Here is a 25,344-nt window from a genome sequence, read left to right as displayed (position 1 = left end):
TATGAGGTTGGTTCATTAGTGAGACAGTGTGCCTGGAGTGATGGCATTAGCATGTATGTACTGTGTGCCAACAATAACAATAGTTGGTAGAGTTATCAAACTTCTCTTGCTCGATTTGTTTTAAAGGTGCATTGTGTAACATTTCTAGGGGAGGGTCCACCACCTGCTTGTCTTCATGGAACTTTTATAGCGCTGTCTAGAATGTTCCACAGTGTAGATTAAACCTGTCTGTCACAAGGTAGACGAGCAAGTTGCAGCACTACACTACATTACAAGTCAGATCTGTGGAGAGTCGCCCCTATTCATGAAAGGAATTATTGTAATTTTGAGCAACAGAAACATCCGTAATGAATAAATACAAGATGTATGTTTAATGTTACTCCAGCGAAGCAAAGGACATCCCCATGGTGACACTCGAAAAGTTACACAATGCACCTTTAAAGTGCCTATGACATGTTGAACTACTCATTTGACACAGTTAAGATCATTATTTAAGATTTTATAAAATATTTTTTACATTTTATCCCGGTTTGGCTTTTTTTAGGCTTCAAATTTTACTTGCTGTTTGGAAATTATAACATCACGTAACGGTTTTTCATAGCAGTTACCCAGCAACCATGATGTACACTGGGCCAAAACGTAAATGAAGCCACCACTTTACAAATAGGAAGTGAGCATGGGCGTGACTTGGCTCCATTGACTCCAAATGATATTCTACTGAAAAATGGTGGAGTGGAGCTACTCTCTGTAAAGGCTGCTGACAGGCTCGCCATTCTGACCTTAAAGTGTTTGTGTTAACCCCGCCCCCTGCAAAACCACAGTATAGAAAATGCAAGTACCGTCCACACCCTTGCCCCTTTTGGCTCTTTGGATTCCAGTATTCCAAATATGGAACTTGTCTCCAAATGAGAGACTATAACTGCTGGCCCCGAGCTGAACGCTACGGTTGACTTCACAGTCCCCTCCTCTATATTTTATGAAAGAAAACTCCAAATGTGAAATAAATCTACTCTTATGAATAACACCCATAGAGACAAAAGGTTAGCAGACCTTCATGCAGATTTTTTGGAGTTTAGTGGACTATAGTAGAGTTTAGTGTTCAGTGTATTAAAAGCCTAATCTTTCACATGAGCAAACTCCCATTATTATTTAACAAATATGACAAAATACAAAGGAGCGTGTGTAGTTTAAAAACCTCGACAAGCGGTTCACACTGGCTGATGTAGTGTGAAAATCATCATTTTGAGAAATTATTATGATCACTTGGAAAACATTTATGCAAATGAAGATTTTTTACAAAGCTGGAATAAAGGATAAATATGTTAAAATGAGATAGAGGATGGCAGTCAATATAACTTAATAGTCCACAATTGTTGATTATTATTTTATTTTGATGGGTATGAGTTAATTTTCAAAATCAGATATAAAAAAGTCTGTTGAAAAAGGGTATTTCTGAAGATATAATGAATGGGAGAGAAGGTATAATACTCAGTCAAATTGTTTTGAGCTTTCTATGATATTATAGTGTTATTCCTTCATCAAAAACATGTCTGCAGGGGTTTTCTGTGTGTGTGTGTGAACAGAGCGCCATACTTCTAGTAATTACTTGTATCAGAATTGTATGTAATTAGAAAGAATAAATGAATTACATGTATCTGCTCTGATTATGACTTTCCAGTGTTTGTTTACAGCTCCATGATGGATCTACAGGAAGTCACTGCTTTTTAAATTTGTTTTTGGTGGATATAGTATTTTCAGACAAAGAAAAGGTCAACATTCAGATATGTAATATGTTAATGGATATAAATACATCCCTATTTAACTACAGGTTCTTTACAAAGTTATTTACAAAGTAGCATGTATTCATTGGTTTCAGCTTCCTGTTATCTGCAACACTGTGAGGGTTTCCCATTCATCAGATATAATATTTATTTTTATATTGTCAGTTGCTATGGCAGCGGTGCTCATATGTAGACTCACTTCTGTCTGGATCATGTTGATGCGTCTGGAGCAGAGCGTCTTGACACAGTTGTAGATGTCCACCACTCCCTCACACTCGGCCATATCCAGCATGACGTCCAGCACGATGTAGCACCCAGTCCGACCTGCACCCATGCTGCAATAAAGGGGGGGAGGGGGTGAGAGGGTGAGATGGGTGCACTATAAAGAGGACATTCAAATGGCTACCATACATACAGCTTGCCATGTTTCACTTTAGTTTCATGAGTAAATGTAGCTTAAAAGGAACTTAAAGGAACAGTACCTGATTTTTAACATCTTTAAAACCTGAACAACATAACTAGCTTATTTTAAACAGCAATCCAATCTTACAATAATACCTTTACTGAGTTTATTAGCACTTTTCTAAACTTGCAGAGGCCAGAGTGGAGTTTTTGACGTCAAGGTAATGCTTTTGAACATTAGCCTGCTAATAGTACACTTCCTTATTTTCAGAGAGAGAGAAATGCTTTATAATTATGTAGAGAGTAGCACATCACTCTTATTTCTACTGTAAAACACAATAAATCTGTACTGGAGCAAGACAAATTGGTCTGAATAATTGAATAAATAAATAAATAAATTGGTTACAACCTCCTTTTAGAAAAACATGGGGATATTCCACATAAATAATGCATTAACTGTGGAAGTTTCGATGTAGTAAACTGGCATACATTAAAGGTTGACTATGTAGCTGTTCCCTCACCTGGTTGTGTCCATGATGGCATTGATTTTCCTGGAATGCATCACATACACTATTAAACTTATTATTATCTCCTTATTATCTCCATGGCAACATCAGGCTAAGTTTCAAAGCAATAACTATCTGGCAGACTTTGTACACAGTTACACAGTGAACCTTTAATTTTAGACAGATTAACTATAGAAAATACACACAGTAAATGAATAAAACCAAATTCACTCTTTATTTCTGAACTGTATTAAATGAAACATCTGTCAGGCAACATTAAAACTTGCACACATACCACAACAAAACTGGGACTACACTAGGACCTAAATCAGATCAATACCAGACTAGACTAGACCAGAATTAAACCAGGACAAGAACTGAATCAAACACAGCATTTGTACAACTAAGAGATATCAGAGATATAGGAGCCACGGTGTTCTGCCAAGATTTGCACCCCCAGAATGTTTAAAGAGGAATTAATGCTTTTGTGCATTTACAACCTTTTTCACCTCATATAACACTGCTTTGTGTTGTTTTAGGCACAAATCACTCCCACGTGGAAATTAAATAAATAATATAAAAACTACATTAATAAATCTCACCAAAGCATGTCATTACTGCATGCCCCCAGGTTGAATTAAAATGTGCTAGTTATTCAGCTCTATTCTCAGTGGCCTTGCACACTCATTTTGGTAATAGGGCCCATATTAAATAGTAAAAAGCTCTTACATCTACACTATTTGAGAGTCAACAAATACGAGGTGCCATGCATAAACAATGTGAAAATATCTCAACTGAATCTAGTCAAAAAACTTTAACTAGAGGTGACCAAGTTCATGCACTGTCCATTGAAACCCAAATAAATAATTAGCATGGGTGGGATTTGAACCAACAACAACAAAACAGCTTAAGGATCATATTGCATGTAGGATATAACTCCTTCTGTGTGACAGAGCTCCTCACCCTAAAAACTCATCTGAACACTTATATGCGATCTTGATCTTTCCAAAGCTCATGACCATAGGTGAGGGTAGGAATGAAGACAGGCCGGTAAATCGAGAGCTTTGCCTTTCGACTGAACTCCTCCTTTACCAAAATGGTCTGATATAGCGACCACATTACCGCAAATGTTGCACCGATCTGCCAGGACAATATATAAAATATATTTATATCGCAATATTGGATAAGACTCGAATCAATACTAAAAAAAAAAAGGTTTTCAAGAATATAACTCCATCTGACAGGTACAGTTTTTAATAATACATTGTAAATTGTGTTTGTTTAGTTTCTTAACCCACTTAGACTTGTAAATTAAGGCATGCATATTTATTTAATCACATATGGATTAAAATGATTAAGATTAAAAGGAGGGTTTATGTTAAATTAAGGATAGTCAAATAGTGACTATTGGGATCAGTTTCACAGAAAATGAATGTAAGTCAATCTAAAGACCCCAAGAAGCATGGAAATGTGTGTGAGTGTGTATGTGTGTGCAAGTGTGTGTACGAGCCTCATATTTATAGTAATTAGTTCATTGTATTATAAATAGATATAATTATAAAGAATAAATAAATTACACCTATGTGGTCTGTTTATGACTTTCCACCTTTTGTGCACAGCTCCACAGTGGGTCTACAGGAAGTCACTGCTTTTTAATTGAACAAAAAAGAATATGTGAGATACAACACTCAGCAGTGTGGCAGTGTGCACACCAACGCACACAACCACCAAGCTGCCAGAGTCAGTTTGGGAAAAACAAAACTGGCTGTGGAACCAATAACAAGTTTCTAATTTCACACGTATGTCATTTAATTTTTCTTTTTCTAATTTCACTTTTGTTTTGTTTTTTTTCTGTTTTACAATTTCTGTCTGTATTGTTTATTTTGTGTTTAGATTTTATTTGACAGTATCCATTATCCTTAATAGCTAATTGTACACAAGCCTTGTATAGTTTTAATATTCTGATTAGTCCTTGAGCTTGAGTCCTGTTTGCACCAAAGTACGTTGCCAGTTTGAGAATTTAGTTCACTGACAATTTTAACTCTTGTAAGCGTTCATTTCGCCGATTAAAGTATTTTTGTCCTAGTATGTCATATTTTTTACTGACTAAAATAAAAATAAAAAACAAAAAAGTAATCATGCAAACTAAAATTCCCACATATTAAACCTGATCACATTTATATATGACTAGACTCTATACTTGATATATTTCAACAAAAATCTGCATTTTAACAATATTCATTGTAGCTGCTTCGAACTGGATTAAATATTATTGTCCTATTGAATGTGAAGTCATCTGAAATCCAGCAATAGTGCACTTTTTGGGTCTAAAATACTAAAATATATTGTTTGGAGGAGAGTATGATTTAAAAGTCTCATATTAGACTATTTTCTGATCTATTTTATAATGTTGTTTCCTCATCAAATAATACCCAGAGTTGCATTTTGTTTCATTCGCACATTTTTAACACAAATCCTGTATTTTTAGGCTGTGTTCTTCTCTCAAACAAAAAAACACTTCTACCCTATCATGTGGTAATACAGGAAGTGCTCCACAGGTGTTTTTAAACTCCATACACCTTCACTAGAACAATTATTTCAACCTTGGAAATGCCTATCTAATAACAAAAGCCAAAAGTTTGCTGTTAACTTGAAAACAACCACTTCAAGACATCATAAGGTGGAACAGAACATTTTGATCTTGGGAAATGTTGATAGACAGACTAATAATAAAGGATTGCTCAAACATGTGTAAATACAACAAAACGCAACTCTGGGTACATTTTTGAGGAGGTAACTACAGTGTAACATGACTTAAAGCTCACAACAGTCAAATTTGCATAATATAGGACCTTTAAAAAATTAAAAAAATAAAAATAAAGAGAGAAAACTGTAGCATTTACAATAGTGAGCAATACCACCAAAAGGGCAAAGAATCTGCCACTGATGTACTGATGTATGCGGTGTCAGTGTGATGCCATGGATTTGTGCATTTACAGTACACAGACCTACACTGTACCACCTGTTTAATCATAGTTTCTGAAATGAGCCTGGAAGCTGGTCGGATTGCACAGGTGCCAGACAGACAGGGAGGTGTGCTATTGTGTTCCACTGCCAGAGGTGTTGTGCTGAGAAATTCACCCCCCGCCAGCTCGTACACAGGCGCGCATGGAGTTAGTTATTTACTGATATTCAGTGCAGCGCGATGAAAGTTCAGTTTCCAGATCATGCTTTATTCAGGCATGCTTCAGAATAACCCAGAATAGATCATTTGTATGCGTTTATTTTTTGAAGTTTTTTTTTTTTTTTCTATGTAATAACATAAAATGTGTTTGACCCAGTATAGATAAATTGTAAAAGGAGATCATAGGGTCAAAATGAGCCTGTGTCTGCTACTAATTACATAGTGTTTTATCCTCCGCAAACCAGGAAGTAAGGCTGGTGCGCTATTAGCATGATAGTTGTTTCTAGCATTACTGGAACAGCAAATCTTTGTTCTGCCCATTGAAAAATTTGAATGCTTGTTAGAAAAGTTAGAAAAGTGAGGAATACGTTTATACCATTAGAATTATTTTTTTTTTAAGACACTGCAATACAGGTACAGTGCCCTTAACATGACTCATGAAGCACAAGAATGTGCTTAAAATGAAGTGCGGTTACCTGCAGTGGACCACCACTGGCCCTGCATCTGGAGGAGTAGACGCCTTGACGCGCCGGAGGAAAGCCAGCAGCCCTGTGGCATGATACGGGACACCGTGCTCAGGCCATGAGGTGAAGTGGAACTGGCATACCTCGTGTTTGGCTGGGTACCCCCTCTGTAGCAACAAACAGCATGTTAAAGAAAAGGTATGCAGCCTGCAGGTGTACAATCACAACTGAACCTGGGCTGCCAGTGTCATAACCTGCAGATAGAGGGCACGTGCATGTTTTTCTCAGTATATGGACAGGTCATGCCTCATGTGAAAGCTCAGAACCTCCAGAATTTCCTCACTGAGCTGCAGAGACCGCACAGCATTGATTCATGACTGGCTGCAGGTGCTGGGGTTTAGGTAGTGATCGTTCAGATCAGAGAGAGAGTCCTTTTAGATTTAAAGCTACCTCCCATATATTTCATAGATTTTCTTTGCACCAGTACATGGCAGATGTGAAACCTGTTCCCCCCTTCCCTTAATCATAACACCAAATTATAACGAACAATCATGTCCAATGTTTTTGAGAATAAATTAACATTACACTTCATATCAGCAAAAGCTCTACTTAATTTGACCTTGTATCTAGGAGCACTTATAAATGAACTTCACGAAATAAAAAAACTAAAGTTCCATATTCTCTTTGAACATACACTCTAAATTAACTGAGTGCACTTACCCTCTCCATGGCGAAGGTCCGCACCGTGTACTCAGCCAGCGTCTCGGTCTTGAGTAAGGTGATCTTTATGTCTCCATACATTTCCGTGTCGTCTGGCCAGTACTTACAACACTTCATCTGGACAAACAAAAGTTCAGAGTGCTTTCCAAGGACGTCCATCTCCAACATAAATAACCATAAACTTTGTCACTTTGAAGAAAAACTGCAAAGTTGTTCTCCTTCTATAACCTTAGCTAATATTTTTGGAGCTTTTTATACTGCAGACGCCGCTATCCTCTCCGCCATCAGATATGGGGCATAAAAGTGTTGACACAGAGGAAGATAAGTCATTTTTTGATCTGATTTCTATTGGCTGTCCTGCACTCACAAGTTACAGTATAGGTGTTGGTGCGATTTTCTGGCAGCCCTCGAGTCCCCGAGCCACCTCTTCCCTCTATCTGCCAGTCCTGTTTGTAGAAAATGTCTGTTTTATATTTCTGTTGACGCAGTAGTTTTATAGGCCAGCCGTCTTATGTCAACATTTCATTTTTGCCTTGTGTCTCACTGGAATTTTTTTCTTTTTACGAAATAAAGCCAACGTCACAGAGAAGTTTGTTTAAGATGGCTTTAACTTTTGTTTTAGCCTTTTGTGTAACAGGTTCAAATGGGTTATTCTGCTTTGCTTTAAATTCTAACGGCAAACAAATATAGCTAACCAAATACCTAGTTCATTATGTAAACAAAGTTGAAGCCAGTATTATTATTATCACAATTCAGCTTTTGGGTGATTCTAATTTTTGTTCTTTAAAAAACAAACAAACAAACAAAAAAAAAAAACTGTAACGGAATTGCTTTCTCATAATAGCATTAGAAAAGAATAAATTGGCATAAACAGCCAAATATCAGATTTTGTCATCTGTATTTGATACTCTCCAATAGCAGTGGGATCTTGCTTGAGGGCCTCTTGTGCATCTGTTATTCCAAGGGAGAATTGCTGCCTCACAATATCCTATATAACTAGGTCCTGCAGTAAACATCATAATTCACTGTGTGTGAAACAAATATCTTTATGATCCACATGTGTTGAACCTTATCATTATTTGTTAGGGACCGGCTCTGCAAACTTGCCATCATCTTATGTCTTAAAGTAGAAATATTATAAATCCTTATGGCTTTAAGTCTCTTTTAAACACATTGGACACATTGAGATTAGTATTTCACATTTTGTAACTTAAAGTGATGTCTACATTTCCTTTGATGCAACAATCCAGGCAAAATGCAAACAGTACATTTCTGAGTTCTCAGATGAGACAATTTTGGATCAAGGGATTAATGAAACAAGCGTGAATGAAGCAAAATAAAACTCCTGGTATGTACAACAATATAATATGGTTTTCTGTCTACTTTTTACCCAGTATGACAGAATCGGTTGCAGTCCTGGTTAGCGGCCCCCAGGTTGCCATGTTGCCTTCACATATTTCAAAGCCTTGACCTTGGAGAACCTAAGGTGATCGCTCATGATCAGACGTGGGCAGCCATTTTCCTCCTACCACATTTCATATATAACCTCCATGATAAAGGGAGCTCCAGAAATACATTCAACTCCATCCATCTTTGAGCTGGCTCACTGGATAGGTCACATGACAGAGAGTTACGATGCGAGAGGGGGAGGCCAGGGCTGTACCTACCCTGCCCACTTCCACCAGCTTCGTGAGCATGACAATACTGAAGCAGTTCTCTTGCCAAACCATCCTCCAGAAGTCATAGATCATGTCCTGCTTGGGGCCTGCGGAGGTGGTGAGGAACAGCGGAGAGGTGGATGGAAGAAAGTGCACAAAATGGATGAGAGAAAGAGAGAAGGACAGAAAATGGAGAGAGATAAAACATGTTATAAGTCAGAGAGAAAGGGTTTCAGTGATATTCTGCTCATCAGGTCTAGTCAGAGCAAATAGGAAAAAAAAAAATCAGGGATGGAAAATAACATTTAAAAATACTCACATTACTGTAATAGATTTAGATAAGAGAAGATTTTTTGGGGTAATCATGTAACGTTCCAACTGTCTGGAATGTTCTACAGCATGACATTACATTACATTACACGCATTCTTGCTGTGAGCGGGGTCACTAGTTTCACCACTTTCACCACTTCACAGATCTGAGCTGTGACTTGGCTTGGTCTTGTTTCCATGGAGATATACAAGTCTGATGCCATACTGAGGAACATTCTAGACAAGGCAATAACATCTCTGCATATACAAGCAGTTGTGGACCTTCTACTTGAAATGTTACATACAGTAGTACACCTTTAAAGGTTCTACATTACACAAAATGGATTCTTGTGAGCTTTAAGTCATGTTAGAATGCTGTTACATCATCTAAAACATACATAGAGTTTGTCCAAAGCTTTTGTTTCATTCAAACGCAACTTTTTAGCTTTTGTTTAATAGAAACTGACAATTCCAGAGCTGAAATTATGTAAATGATTCTAGTGAAGACATATTGAGTTTAAAAACATAGTGAAGCACTTCCTGTATTGCAACATGACATCACAAGGTGGAACAGAGATTTCTTAACCCAGAACACAGACTGAATATACAGGATTATTGTGTTAAACATGTGTGAATGAAACAAAGTAAAACTCCAGGTGTGTTTGTGATGAGGGAATAACATTAGAACACAGATCAGAAAATAGCATAATATCGGCCCTTTTAAGTACACATTTAACAGCAGTACTCAAGCACAAATTGGAAGTATTCTCCACCTCTACAACCACAATACCCAACCACACGCCATGGCTGAACTACTGCTACGGCACCTACTGTTTTCCTAATACTACAGAGGAATACTACAGAGGAGGAGTGATTTCAATACAGCCACAAATCCTGCTTCGGCGCGCAAACAAGCTCTGTGATTGGCTCCCCGCGGCACAAATTCTCGTCACAAATCACAAGCCGCGGAGCAGTTGACACTTTCATCGATTTCATTACGTTGCGGCATTGATAATATCGCCGGGCCCCTCCCTCCCTCGTGCCTGTCGCCGTAGTAACATCCATTCCAACCCACGGCATTTGTTTAATAGTAGCCCGGGTTCATCATAAACATTGATTTGTGCGACGAAGAATGTTGTTTATCTATTCAATTTCCCATTTGACGGCGCTTTCGCTGGTTATGCGGTGAGTGATGGTTGGGATGGTGTGAAAAAAAGAATTGATTTACAAGTGTTTTGGAAGTCTACCCTAAGCGCATAAAAAAGTTGAAGGCTCTTGTATTCGTAACAGAGTAATCCAGAGTTATATATTGGGGTTTTTAAGCGTATTGGAGGTGAAGCGGAGTGAGAAAACAAAGCTGCAGCACTGTAACCGTGGCGATGACAGCAAGGCCAAAAGTCAGATAAGTGTGAAACAAGGAGGGGGAGTTGTAAACAAAATGCTGTGTGTGTTTTATGCTGAAAGTGTTAGAAGCACTGAAGCTGGCTATATTAAAGGCTGGTTATATTGAGGGATGCTGCAGCTTTTTCAGTTCCGATACCGATTCCGATACTATAGCTTTAAGTGTCTGCTGATACTGATACTGCTGATACTGTTACTCAAGAGACTGAAAACAATGTTCATTTCCTTTAGTTAAAAATAAAATAAGACAAAACTGACCCAAATGTGCAATGCGGCTGATATTTAAGTAAGTACAGAAGAATACTAAGACCAGTAAACTGTCTAAATACATCAATTTATAGGTTCCAGGGTATCGACAGAAGAGATATATGAAAGCCAATCCAGCTAATTTTTCAGTAAAGGCCCTAATATCCAGTATCGGTATCAGATTGGTGGATCCCTAGTTATATTAAACGTGTAACTTTACTCACCTGCTTAGCTCCAAATGATAATGCTTTGCTTGGAATGCTCCACATTATGGCATTAAACTTATCCATTTTGCATTTATTCAATGGCAGGTGCTTTGGTTTAACTTGAAAAGCATGCAGGTTCACCTCTTCTTGTATCCTGGTCATTTGGCATCACCATGGAGATAGATAAGTTTAATGCCATTTTACATCCTCCACCAGAGAAAAATTACTCAAAATATGAGTTCTAAAGAATTATGCAGCTCCCACCACGGAAACAGACTGAACAGCTCAAACTGTTTTCTAGATCTGTTAAATATAGCCTGAACTATCATTATCATTATAACAGATGAGGTCATTTTGACATCTCTTAATTTGACCACTGTTTGTATTGAAAGTCCTCCCTGTCCCAGGTCATGTTTTTTTTTACATAATGTGGTGTGTTTTGGACAGATACATAAATTGTGAGTGGTTTTAACAGCCTGCAGGTCATTTTGACTTCCATGACTAATGCAAAATGGTAAAAAGACTAAGTCTAACTTCTAAATTGTAAAATAAATCCCACATTATAATATTTACACATTAAATCTTGGAATGTTCTATAACATCCTGTAAACTAGATTTTTCACAGCACATTTTACAACTTTAAGCGGATGAGTGTAATGCTAACAACAATTAGCATGCTGCATTTCCGCTTTTTTCACAAACTATAAAAGCCCTTTATAATTAGATACAGACACCAGACAGTGGCATTATTTTGACCCTAAGAGCTGCTTTTACAAAGTCCTGAGGGGACAAAAGAATGTTACGAATGTAACTATGGTTCTATGAATCCAGAATGATTGCCAGAAGGCAAAGCTGAAAGAACTGAATGTTCCCTTCACACATGCACAGTTCAAGTAATAATACCAATACAGTCAAACCTAAGCCCAGTGTTTTATTAAAATGTTAAATCATACTGGAATAAGCAGTGCAAGAAACACAAATATTCAAATCATTAAGTATTTACTCACACTGGCAAGAGTAACCAGAACTCAAGTAATGCTACTTAAAAAGGACTAATTGAATGGTGAAGGAAATTAATTAAGTAATGTAAATGTGAGTGCTCCACATATTTGTTTATCCAAGGGAACACAGAAGTGCAGACGGGCATATCTTATACCATAATGTTGTCACAGTGAGAATAATAAAGACCCATTAAAAGTAGAGCCTCAAGTGATCCTGTATTTGTGTGGTGAATAAATGGCACAGACAAAGCTTTATAGCGCTCTCCAACTGCATTAAAAGCACATCACCATGGCTCATTGGGAAAAATATGTACGCACTTGATAACGTCCTGCTACTGCTATTCCTTTGAACCTGTCTCAGAGTTGACCCAGCACCCATTTAAAGTGCACATGACAGGTTTTCATCGTTTTCTTATTTTGACTTGGTCTGATAGTACCAGTGGTAAATATTTATCATAGTCTTACATCAGTCAAGTGGCAGTTTGAGGAAAAAAAAAGTTGAGAAAAGAACAAAAATACAAGAAGTAGTGGTGCATTTTAAACACAATACCTCCACCTATGTCATCAACACCAAAAATTACAACCAAAAGGAACAATTTATGCAAAAGGAACACATTTTTCTAGTAGTTTAAGATTTATTAACAAAATAAAAGTTATTTTCATTAGTCTTGTAAAAACTATTGTAAAATTTAGAAAACTTTTGGCCCTTGTTAACATTGTGGTTTGCAAGGTAAGTGGAGTTATCGCTACTTATATCTGCTGCCCCTGTCCAAACAGGAAGTAAAAACAAGTAAAAATAAATGTGTTAACTGTGACAGTGAAATGAGAAGTTTAAAGGATCAATATTATGCTATTTTCTGATCTGTGTTATAATGTTGTTTCCTCATCAAACCTGCCAGGAGTTGTGTTGTGTTTCATTCACACACAAACTCTGCATATTTCCATATTTCGTCTGAGTTCTTTTTCTCAAACAGAAAACACTGAACTATGGAACAAAAGGTAAAAGGCATTTGTTAACTTGAAAACTACCACTACATGACATCACAAGGTGGAACAGGGCATTTTGAGATATTGAAATGTAAACAGACCAATAATAAAAGATTATTCAGACTTGTAAATAAAAGAAAACACAACACCAGGTATGTTTTTGAGGGGGTAAATCATCCGTACACAGTTTAAAGCTCAAAAGAGTTCATTTTGCGTAATATAAGACCATTAACCTGTCAGATGCTCTTTAAGATACAAAACAAAACCATGAATACAGTGGGTAGGCTAAGAAATCGCGTTATAGCTTGCTCGATAAGCAAATGCAATCTTCCTGTCTCACAAATGCAATGAAATGTTAGCGCCTTGGGGCCAAAGAGTCGGAGTGTTAGCGGCTGAGGTGTAATGGGAGGTGACACTGGGATAACCCAAACCAGACCAGAGTAAACAGAACTCGCACAGCCTGTCACTACTGTTTCAGGGCTTAATGTGGAGAAATTTGCAGTACTGTACTTGACCCGAGGTGAGACCACAGTTACATGGCTCAAAATGTAATGTATGTGGAGTGTAAGGCCATGTTAAAGACTAAGCAGCGGGTTTGTGTGTGTTAGAATATAGCAGTTTGTTCAGTGTTGTGTGATTTGATGCTTTATTTGAAGAGGAATAATACAATAAATGTAAAAAAAAAAATATCTCCCAGTCAAATGTTTGGACACTCTCTCATTCAGTTTTTTTATATATGTTTACTACTTTCAGCATTTTATACATACATTTATATATGTCAAAACATATTTAGTCAAGTTATTTACTAAATAATTCCATATATCTTGCTTCATATATTATGTATATAAAAGAAAGAAAAAACTGAATGAGACACTGAGCCCAAATTTTTGACTGGTACTGTATATATATAAAATACCACGCCTGACTGTCTGGAGGTGACATGTCACCTGAATGATTCCATGGAAAATGGAATTTTGGAACATTCTCCATAGAAAAGAAAAGTTTTATGCCATACTGTGGAAGATTATATCCAAAGGAACAAAAAAACAACAACATGCTTTTACTTTAAAGGTCCTAAATACTACACAAAATTGACTCTTGAGAGCATCAAGCCATGTTGACAAAGTAGAAATTCAATTTGTCAACTTGACAAAGTTTATTTGGTCAAATACATTTTGCAGCTCATCCAAGCTGCTTCTTCTTCAGTTCTGGTCAGATACTGGTGGGTACTTCCTTATATCTGTCTGCAGGGAGGAGCTAACTACAATGAAACTACTTTGAAAATGACACACCTACTTGTTTACAATTTCTGTTAGTTAATTAGTTATTTAGGCCTATTGAAATGCACTGAGTGTGGGGGTCATATTAGCATAACCATTCAGGACCATAATGGTGCTTTCACACCTCTGGACCTGAACTGGCTACAGCCATTGCTCTCTTGTTTGTTTTGATTTAGGTTTGAGGATGGAGTTGTAAATAGGAAACAGATGGTGTCTGAGTACCCCATTTCTGTTTAGAGAAAGATTCCCTTTCTTAACTCCCTTTTCAAACCAATTATTTTCTCTGGATAAGAGAAGGATTCTCTGTTTCTCTGTGCTAAGATCTGTACCTCACTGTCCTCAAAAGAGGGGCCCGTGGTTTTTAGGTGGAGATGAACAGCAGACTGCAGTCCACTGTTGCTCTCTCCTCTGTGTTGATACATCCTTTTGTGAAGTGGCTGTTTTGTTTTGTTTTAAACCATGTTATAATGTTGTTACCTCATTGAAAACATACCTGGAGTTGTGTTTTGTTTCATTCACATATGTTTGAGTAACCCTGAATTCTGTCTACATCTTCTACCTCTAAATGCTCTGCTCCACCATGTTATGTCATGTAATGGTTTTCAAGTTAACAGCTAGTTCTGTGATAAACATGTGTGAATGAAACAAAACACAACTCAGTTATGCTTTTGATGAAAATACAACATAACAGATCAGAAAATAGCGTGATATGGCCTCTTTAATCTATGTTTTGCTGATAAGTTTTACAGTTGGGCTTTAAAAATTCAGCAAAGAGAATCTAATTAGTCATAGTGTGTCAAGAAGTTTCAATGTCTGAAGTTGGTCTCTAACCAAGTCATAATGAAGGCCTTTAAATTCATACTATACTGTAATCCTGTATAATTCACAGTAAAAATGTGTAGAGTCAGAGCTTATTGATATGGCATAATTTTGAGTGCATTCAAGTCAAGCTAATTGGGATCTAGTAACTTTTATGCAAGCATTAAGTACATTTAAGTCTACAGAATTACATGAAGTCATGTTTTAAGAGAGCAGCCAAAAAAAAACTGTCACTCTGAGCACATTTTAGATAAGAAATTAATGTATCCCCATTGAATTGGATATGCATTTGATCTCCAAAATGAACCCTTACACAAGCTCAGACCACCTTGACTATGTATACAAGGTGTGAGTGAGTGATGGTGGTCGAAACGGCAGCTGGCAGTCAAGGTTTTACCACTGGGCAGTTGTGGCTATCTATTTTGTTTATGTTTTGTGGTAGGAGTTTTTCAAAGATCACATTTTACAACTATCTACAAGGGTTAATTAAGGGTTGATTTATATATACTGAGAGAAGAAAAGTATGTGACTTAAAAGTGTGCTATGCTATGATCAAGAGTCCCCAACAGCTTCTTTCATAGAGACATTATTGTTTTGCCAAAAGCGTTCCACAGTATACATGACATCAAACTTATGCATATCCATAGAGACAAGCAGCTCGTGCTACCAGACTACATTAGAGATTAGATTATGCCGTAGTGTAGGACAGTCAGGCTATGTTCAGACTGCAGCATGAAGTGACCCAAATCCAATTTTTTCGCCCCCATGTAACCTGTATCTGATCTTTTAATGTTAGTCTGAATGACACATATCCAGATTTTTTCAAATGTGACCGAGGCCACTTGGATATGTGCTCCTAAAACCGATACATACGGCCAGGTCACATTCATCCCACCTACATGTCATAACAACACGGTAACAAGCACCTGTTGCGAGCCAGTACAGCCCAACGCCAACACATTTGTACACTGAAATAGGCTGCAGAAGATGCGTTTCCTCTTGTGAGAGCGATACAAGTAGGTGCTCATTAATGTACACAAACGTTCTTCTCGTCCTATGAAAATTGTGTATGAACTATGTGTCAGTAAAGCAGCGAACACATAGCAATCCCACCTCTCTTGGCTGTGACTCCACACCCACACGTTCCTACACGTCCTACCAACATTGCTGCTACAAAACCATGGCCAAAAACCTTGTCCTTCTAAACCTCCTCAACCTCCTCCATGAAACAAATAAGCTGCACATGTTCTGGCTCTGATACAACAGCAACTTTAAAATTGCCAGGTGCTCAATGCTCGCGTCCATGTTGAGGCTACTTCGGTAAACACTGAGCACACTCGCCGCATGTGATGTTGTTGTGTCCTCCAATGCGCATGTGGGACGCTTTTGGTGTGTCTAAAGTTTACACTGGAGATCACATATAAGTCGCCTTTAATTGGAAATGTGAATAACCTCGCAAAAAAAAAAAAAAAAAAAATCAGGTTTCACCAAAAAAAATCTGAATTAAGCATTAAACTCTGCAGTCTGAACATAGCCAAAGCTATACTATCTCTATGGAAACAAGCAGGTGACAGGTAACAAGAAAAGTTCCATACTGTATCTTTAAATATTAGCAGTCTTTGAGATTTGTTAAGTGTGATTTACAAGTCAAATTTTGATCTGATTGCTCCTATATCTAAACCTTTACTATTATTATTTTACATCATAGGTGGTCAACTTTTCCCTGCATGCACATCGCACCACTCGACTATTTGCACAGAGTACTTTGGAAACAAGTCTTTTCAGAACACGCTTGGCATTTTCTCCTCCCAGACTTCCAGCGCTACTACCTCCTCCACAACCGCCGAGCCCTCCCTCCCTCACTCCGCCCCTTCCTCCTCCTCATCCCTGGACATAATAGAGAGTTAGCCCAGAGCACCTGCTGCCTGCTCACTCGGCCGCCCGCCTTCCCGGAGAAAAGCGCAGGTGCCTTGAGTAGACCGTGATGCAATTCAGTGTTTGTTTACGAATGTATGAGCTGGAGGTCGTGTGGAGAGGGGGAGGAATCCGTCACACTGAGCCTATAGACTGCACATGGAGGTGGCTATGTAAAAGTTCTTCATGCTAATGTGTAAGGAAAACCTATGCAATATATATTATGCGTATGCATATACAATATACATTAGGTTCCACGGGTTGCAGTGTGAAAGTTGCTTAAATATTTACATGTTTACTTGTTGCTGTGAGGTAGAAGGTGGAAGAAAAAGTGGTATGAATTCAATCTAAAGAATCTAAAGAGCCTTTGTGTAACTTTTTTAAATCATCATCTTCATAAAGTACTTGATGAATTCAATCTTTATTCATAGTTGTTATAAAGAGGTGATAGTTAGGTAGATGATTTGAATATAGTCTAAAAAACATAAAGCACCACTGTGTAACTTTTTAGCCAAAAATAAAATGTTTTGTGTGTGTGTGTTTATTGCACTGAAAAACTTTTACCTTAATCTGAGTGGGCTTGCATCACCGCAAACCTGACTCATCCTTGAGCTGAAGAAGGGCCAACCAACATCCTGTAACCAACATCCTTTCAAATGTACTATGTCCTATTGTATATATTAGTTATGAAACTTACTTCTGCATTCACACTGCTATAAAGTTGACACCAGTGTTAGTTCCTATCTAACATAAACATATTTCTGACGGTTTTCATATACTCCCAGAAGCTGCACTTTTACCGTGTGAGCTCTGCTTCCACCGCACAGCATGCCACTCTAGTATGCGCTTCTTACCCAAGCATAGAAGTGAGACCAAAGTGCAGAGATGGATAGAAATCAGAAGAACTTCACCAAATGAAAAACATATCCAGTGAATAAATAGGATCAGAGGCAGTGTAAGAATAGAGCTCTTTCTTTCTTTCATTTTTTATGCTGAAAGTGCGGAGCGGCACAAATCAAGCTAATATCACAGCTCCTAATGCAGGCCACGGTTAGATGTGGTTCAATACAATACAGACATGGGTTACACTTCATAAATGCAGTTTAATTTGCTTTACGACTTTAGAATCAGTACAAGAGGAACATAAAAGTTTATAAAAGGGCCTATATTACGCTATTTTCTGTTATAATGTTGTTTCTTCATCTCAAACATATCTGGAGTTGTGTTTTATTTCATTCACACATGTTCTGTATATTTAGGCCAAATTCTTCACTCAAACGTTGTGATGTCTGAAGTGTTCCACTGTGTTTTTTAACTGCATACATTATACGTTGTTATTATACATTATTTACTAGAGCATTTGGATAATTTCAGTCCTAGAATTGCCAATCTCTACTGAACTAAAAGTAAAAGGTAGCTGTTAACTTGAAAACTACCACTACATGACATCACAAGGTCGAACAGAGCATTTTGAGCTTTGGAGAGAATTATAAAGGGTTACTCAAACATGCGAATTAAAGAAAAAAACAACTCTGGGTATGTGTTTGATAGGATACCAACATTATAACATGGCTAAAAGTTCACAAGAGTAAATTTTGTATAATATAGAATCTTTAAAAAGCTCAGAAAACTGCAAAAATATTGAGCATTTATTGATATTTTGTTGGAGAAAATGGAAATGAATGTGCAACTCTTCATTAATTTATAGTTTTTGGTAAATTTATGCACTATCATTGTTACACACCCAACCTTCGTTCATAAATGCTTAAACCTTCTGTCATAAATACTTATTCAGAATGAGATAGAAGATAGCTTTGAAAGACTTACCTTGCGTGGCGATGAAGTGATTGGAGCGCTGGTAGCCCTGTGCGACAGACAGAGATGGACAGATGAGGCACTTAATAATTACACAGCTCTTAATAAAGTCAGACTTATTTAAAACAGGCTATTCCCTCCTCCGTTTTCAAGTATTCACCATCTTTTATTTACTTGGACTCTGGGTTGAAGCTTGGTTCAGACTACAAGATTTAAAACAGGAAGGTCTAGTTCATCTTAAGTTCTACGGACTCCAAGAAGTTTGTGAAAAAAATGGTGATGTTACTAATTAGTTGTAAATAATCAGATGCTGGCTTTGCTAACTTGTGTGTCTTTCTAAATGGATGCTAGACAATATGCATGTGATGGGAATGTCTTGTGGTAAGTACTTTATGAGATGATTGTCATGCAGTTCCAAATCACAAATACACATACATACACTGCAATTTAAATACACATGTCTTTCAATCATTCATTCTTTAAATGTACTACTAGTAGTGCTGGCCTCTCGATATGATACAAAGCAGTATTATGGTATTGTGACATTGATCAGATACCAATACCACTGTGTTTAGTGAAAATCCATCGAAACTCATCCACTACATAGAATTTTACCATGGCATATCATAATTTGAACAAATCTGTTAGCATGCTAGTTATTGCTTGAACAGATTAAAAAATATATATGTGTATATATAAACTAAAATAAGAACAATATATTAAAAAATACTATAATTTGGTTAAAGAAAAATTATTCGGACTATAAGGTACACCGGATTATAAGGCGCAAGATCAGTAATGTTGAATTCTCTCATTTATTTTCATACATAAGGTGCACCGGATTATAAACTGCATTAAGCGAAATAAACTAACAACACTTGAGACTGATGCCTTAGCCCAGGCATCCACGATCCATTGACAGATCGTGGTGTAATTCACCCAGCGTTGTCTCCCTGTCTTGGTGAATATGTATTATGAATGTGGGTGAATAAGTTTGCTTTTTTGTTTCCTACGAGGAGGAGTTAAATATATATTGAGTAATAATGTGTTTAATGCAGCTTTGTGCACATTTGTTTACGAACTTAAAACCACATGACTAACTTGAATAAACTATAGGTGCTGAAAAAACAGCTCACTCCTTGTTCCCTGATGCGGTCAGCTTCTGCTGGACTAACACCGCGAGGCTTGTGACTAAGGAAGCTGTACTGCTCCGACAATCCATCAAGCGGTGCGGCTTCATAGTTTACTAAAGACCTTGACAGATTTTTGAGCGCAGTGTACCACATAAAATTGGTTCGAGGTCAGCCAGCACAACCACAATTAATACATAAAGCACACCGGATTATAAGGCGTACTGTCGATTTTTGAGAAATTCAAGGGATTTTAAGTGCGCCTTATAGTCTGAAAAATACGGTCACTTATGTGTTATCCATGAGAATCAATACTTTTCAGTACCTTGCCAGTACCGAAATATACTGATACTTGGTTGCAGTGAAAAACATTAAATGTAACACACACAAAAATAAGTAAATAAAAAAAACTACATATGTTCACATGCATGTTATGAATGTTAATGTCTTCGAAGCAGCCAAACAAAAAGTACAGGGTTCTGTGTATTAGTATTTACAGCATATCCTTGTATTTTGACGATATGTCTTTCTTTCTTCTTTAAAGTTTTAGCACCTTTCATGTACTTAAGAGCTATTACCTTTCCAGTAGACCATTATAAAGCATATTAAAAGCATTCACGTCATGACATCTGAACATGACATCTGTGAGTGAATAATTTGAACACTCTCAAACCAAGCTTCTTAAAACCCATTTAAAAGTACTGCACAGATTCAGTTCACCATGCTGTCTATCAAGAGGGACCACTTGAAATAAAATACACAGGAAGGAAAATATATATAAAAAGTGATATCTATTCAACTTTTTCTGTCTGTCTCAAAGCTGGGTCATTACATGCTGAGAGGGAAGCCAGCATATCAAAGCGGAGTCGGCACGCTGTAGACCTCTTTGCATGCGGATAGGAGCTCGCCGATCAAAAGCAGATTGACAAGCGTGCGGAGTAATTCTACCTGAGTGACACTGACTGACGGACTAGCGTTAGCCTAGCCTGGCCTGAAATGCAGCGCGTGGTCTGGAGGGCTATTAGCGACTGGTCAGGCTGGGGAAAGAAAAGTAAATGTGTGTGGAATGCCAAATAAGGCTGATAGATTTTTGAATTAGGACTAGGGTGGCTGCTCATCGCTCACAGCTAAAGTGGGGTGTGTACGGTAAATGTTTGGAAGAAAAATAGTCCCTCCTCTGTTTGACTGCCACACAGTGAGTGATATGATTGGCAGGGACTTTGGAAAGTTCTGAACTCTTTGATGTAATTGCCATCAAATAAGAAGTTTCGATATATACTTTTTTCCCCTTTAAGGATTATTATTACATTTTTGCAATTTTTTTTTGCTAAAAAAAATCTTGTACTTCAAAGTGTTAATAAAAGATGTTTATCTATTTATTTTTATTTATTTGAATGCCCTGTAAACTATAACTGAGATTTTAGATCAAGCCCAGACATTCTTTTTGTTATGCCAATAATGAAACTACAAATACTGTACCTTGTGTTTTGGAAATGATTTTTTTATTATAAATTTTCAAATTTTGTTATGTGTTTATGACATTTTTGTGGGTTTTTAACACAATGTTATTATTATTATTATTATTATTATTATTATTATTATTATTATTATTAAATTTTTACATTTACATTTATTTTTTACAAATTTAAATACTTCCAAAATCTCCACTTTTATCCATTTTAGCTCATTTCCAATTTTTTGTTTAAAAATTACACTCATGAATTTAACCCAATAAAAATTACTGTTCTTTTAAAAGGTACTATTTGTATTTCATTTAGATCACATTTTCTGAAATTTCAAGAATTTTTTATTTTTTTTAAATGACAATTGTTCAACCCTGTGTGAACTTGACACTAAAATTTATTCAGTTTTTAATTAGTTATTACTGGTCATTTTGCAGCCTTTCTTTTTGACAAATTTTTAATACCCTATTTTTTTTATATCTTACTATATATATATATATATATATATATATATATATATATATATATAAAATAAAAATCTTGATTAAAGTGGAACATTTAAAAAATTGCATGATACAAAACTATTTCTGTTCTAACACTATATTTTTAGTGATAGAAGTGATAGTGATAGAAATCTCCAATGTTTTCCACATGCATTAACTTCCAAACACTTAAATGCAGTGTCAGTGTACAAAATGCATCTTGATAGATCCTTTAAATTAAATATAAAATACTTATCACATCAGTCAAAACCCAAGTAGTGGTGCTTACTGTAAAACCTCCGTACACAGTAGCTCACCCCCCTCCTTCTTTCACTTCCTCACCTCCACCCTCTACTTGTCATAAATTGATATACACATATGCGCTCGATTCTCCTAGGCACGCATTACATTCCATAAGTGTCATGCCACAGAGGGCTAGTTTAGATGGATGAGCCCTCCTCCCTCCCTCCCTTTCTCCCAGGAGCCTTTGCTGATGTAGACTTTTCCCCAGGCCGATCCGCTTCCTGTCTGTTACCGTGGAAACCGGTGCGCGTTCCAGCGGCAGCCGTGCACAGAAGCATTGAGCGACTTCACAATGCAGAGGTACGTGAGGTGAGGCATGCAAGGTTAGAGACAGGTATGGGAAGAATTTCAGATGTTTGTTTGCATTTTTGATCCAGATATTTTGAAGTTGTTCTGAATGTAATTGGCAAAAGAATCAAGCATCTCAGAAGGTGTAGATTTGTTTAACATGGGACTAGATAAGAATTTCTTCTGATCTATTTTATAATTTCATCACAATATCTGGAGTTGAGTTTAGTTTCACACACACATTCTTCAAGTTCTTCTCTCAGATACATACAGGTAAAGCTCTCCCGCACAAGCCCCCTATTGGTCAGCTTCTATCATGCTCTGAGTGAGTGACAGGTGGATTCAGCCAATCAGAGAGACGTATGAACTTTCAAAAGGAAGAATTTTCTGATCTAGCTTATAATGTTGCTTCCTTTTCAAAAACATACCTGGAGTTGTGTTTTATTCCATTCACACATGTTTGACAAAAAAAAGAAAGTGCTTATCTCAAATAGAAAACACTCTATTCCACCTTGTGATGGTGGTAATCCAGGAAGCGCTCCACTGTGTTTTCAAATTCCAGACACCTTCACTAGAATCATTTGGATCATTTCAGGCCTGGAATTGCCAATCTTTAATGAACAAGAAGTAAAAGTATCACTACACATGTCACAAGATGGAACAGAGCATATGGAGCTTTGGAGATGAAGACTAATAATAAAAGATTACTGAAACTTGGTGTTGCATATTTTTGTATGAAAAGCGCTCTATAAATAAAGTTTGTTTGACTGATTGACTGAAACTGTGTGAATAAAAAAAACACAACTCCAAGGGAGGTAGCAGCATTCTAACACGGCTTAAAGCTCACAAGAGCTTTGTGTAATACAAGACCTTTAATAAATTCCTTCAATGCAATCTCCAAGTGTAAAAGCCAATTGTAACAGAAGGACAAACAAGCAAAAGTGTATGTCTCAAGTTTGAAGGTGCATTATGTTACTTTTCTGGTGGAATGTTTTTCTTCTTGGAGATGTTATCACTTTCTCTGGAATGTTTCACAGTATGGCATTAAACCCACTAAACCAGACCAAGTTACAGGTCAGATAGGTCAGATCTGTGGAGAGGCAACCCTGCTTACAGTCAGAATGCCTGTTTTTCTAGGTATTTTTGAGCCTTAAAACCACCTGTCATATAGAAACTGTAAGATAGAGCTGTTTAATGTCATACTGTGGAACAATCTTGGCAGAGCAGTGACATAGCTGAAGAAACAAGCTGACAAAACCCCAGCAAAAAGTTACATAGTGCACCTTCAAGGCTTCCTGGATACTTTTCATGACAAGCCATGCAATGTAGACTCTAACGTATGCCGGTCATCAGAACAAAATTTGAAGTACAATGGATTGCTTAAGAAAATATAGATGATAAATGAAGCTTGAAGCTACTTATTCAACCATGTACAGCTCAAATCTTACCGTAGCACAAAAAAAATAACAAAAAATGTCCCACTAACACAATAAAATGTTACCCAAAATTATTGTTTCATTTGACATATACTGAATGACAACTTGGCATAGTAATTATTGTAACAGGCCTACTCTACCCACTCAAACCTGGATTTGTAAAGCTGACAAAGTTCGTGCCATTTCAATTAAAAAGGACCTTGAGTCTAATATTACTTTCATTTATAAAATTCAATTCATTACCAAATCTAAAAATTAAACCGAATATTGTGGTAACACGCAGAGGGTTTTCACTTTTATTAGTTCTTTTAAAACTGGCTTGTAAATGCGTCTGTGTCAGAAAACAAACCCAAAAGAATGACCATTAAATGAGCTTGTTTCTCCAGGGTCATTACACAGTGCAAGGCCAAGAGTGGTGGAGAGCAGGTTTCAATTCCACAACTGTGATAGAATCCTTTTGAAAATGATTTGTGTACTGACATTATTATCATCTCAATGGTCAGGTTAAATGTCACCAAACACCTTGCGGTACTATAATACGACAGCTCTAAGCCTTCTTTGAGATGCTTGATGAATGGAGAACACAAACTGATCTGTGACCTGCAAGCTAACTCGATTTGTGGTGCTGATGTGTACACTATAGTTCTCGAGTTTGGCCTTCTGTTCTGAATGCATGGAGTGAAAATACTGGAGCGTTTAAGGCGAGACCCTGCAGTAGAATTTGTACAAAAGCTTTAAAAAGTGCACTGTGTAACTTTTCTGGAGAGGATCCATAACCTGTTTGTCTCCATGGAGATACTAAAGCTTAAACTAACCTGTATTGTATTTATTCAACTTCAGGTTTTCTTTATTGCTCAAAAGACATTAGTCCTTGCTGTGAGTGGGGTCGCCTCTCCACAAATCTAACCTGTAATTTGGATTGCAAGTCTCCATGGAGATTCTTAAGTTTGTGGCCTTATTGTGAAACATTCTAGACTTCATGGGAACAAACAGGTGACGGATCCTCCACTGGACAAGTTACACAATGTACCTTCAAGAAATTATAATATAAATACATGTCTGTAGTAAATATGTAAGAAAAAACTCTAATACTTATATATTTTTCCAGCATTTTTGTTCTATTTTCATTACAAATAAGGAAATACGTAAATATATTTGAGAGATACGGCCAGGTTTGAATTCCTTGATTCTTTTTGTTGACATGTTAGAAACTAAAAAATGTACAGAAGGAATTTTCAATATTCTTTTTAGTATTTCAGTAAACTAGATGTTGCTAAAAATGGGCATAAAACTAAAATTTAATTCTTTGGGGTTAAAACTTGGGGTTAAAATAAAATAAAATATCACCAAATACTTCTGTACACGTCATGAAAATATCGTAAGGTGCATTGTGTAACTTTTCTGATGGAGTGTCCGTCAAATGGTTTTCTCCATGGAGATGATATTGCTGTGTCTGGAATGTTCCGCAGTATGACATTAAACTTTTCTATCTTCATGGAGACTAAACTAGACCAAGTTACAGGTCAGATCTGTGGAGAAGCAACCCCGC

At 37.0% G+C, this 25,344-nt stretch overlaps 1 protein-coding gene across 4 annotated transcripts in view; it reads right to left on the bottom strand.

Annotated features, from left to right (window-relative positions):
• Positions 1 to 25,344, bottom strand: part of ptprua (protein tyrosine phosphatase receptor type Ua) — a 456,280-nt gene that overhangs the window by 18,220 nt on the left and 412,716 nt on the right. For all 4 annotated transcript variants that reach the window (XM_055157468.1, XM_055157470.1, XM_055157469.1 and 1 more), the window contains 5 exons: positions 18,706 to 18,742; positions 8,725 to 8,822; positions 7,058 to 7,174; positions 6,350 to 6,504; positions 1,981 to 2,116 (listed from right to left, as the gene is read on the bottom strand). In XM_055157468.1, the coding sequence (XP_055013443.1) occupies positions 1,981 to 2,116; positions 6,350 to 6,504; positions 7,058 to 7,174; positions 8,725 to 8,822; positions 18,706 to 18,742 (543 nt within the window). The remainder of the gene's footprint in view (positions 1 to 1,980; positions 2,117 to 6,349; positions 6,505 to 7,057; positions 7,175 to 8,724; positions 8,823 to 18,705; positions 18,743 to 25,344) is intronic.

The sequence above is a fragment of the Boleophthalmus pectinirostris genome, unplaced genomic scaffold (genome assembly GCF_026225935.1).
Source record: "Boleophthalmus pectinirostris isolate CB_2022bp ecotype Guang Dong unplaced genomic scaffold, ASM2622593v1 HiC_scaffold_21, whole genome shotgun sequence".
NCBI classification, from domain to species: domain Eukaryota; kingdom Metazoa; phylum Chordata; class Actinopteri; order Gobiiformes; family Gobiidae; genus Boleophthalmus; species Boleophthalmus pectinirostris.
This window is presented reverse-complemented; position numbering and strand designations above follow the sequence as displayed.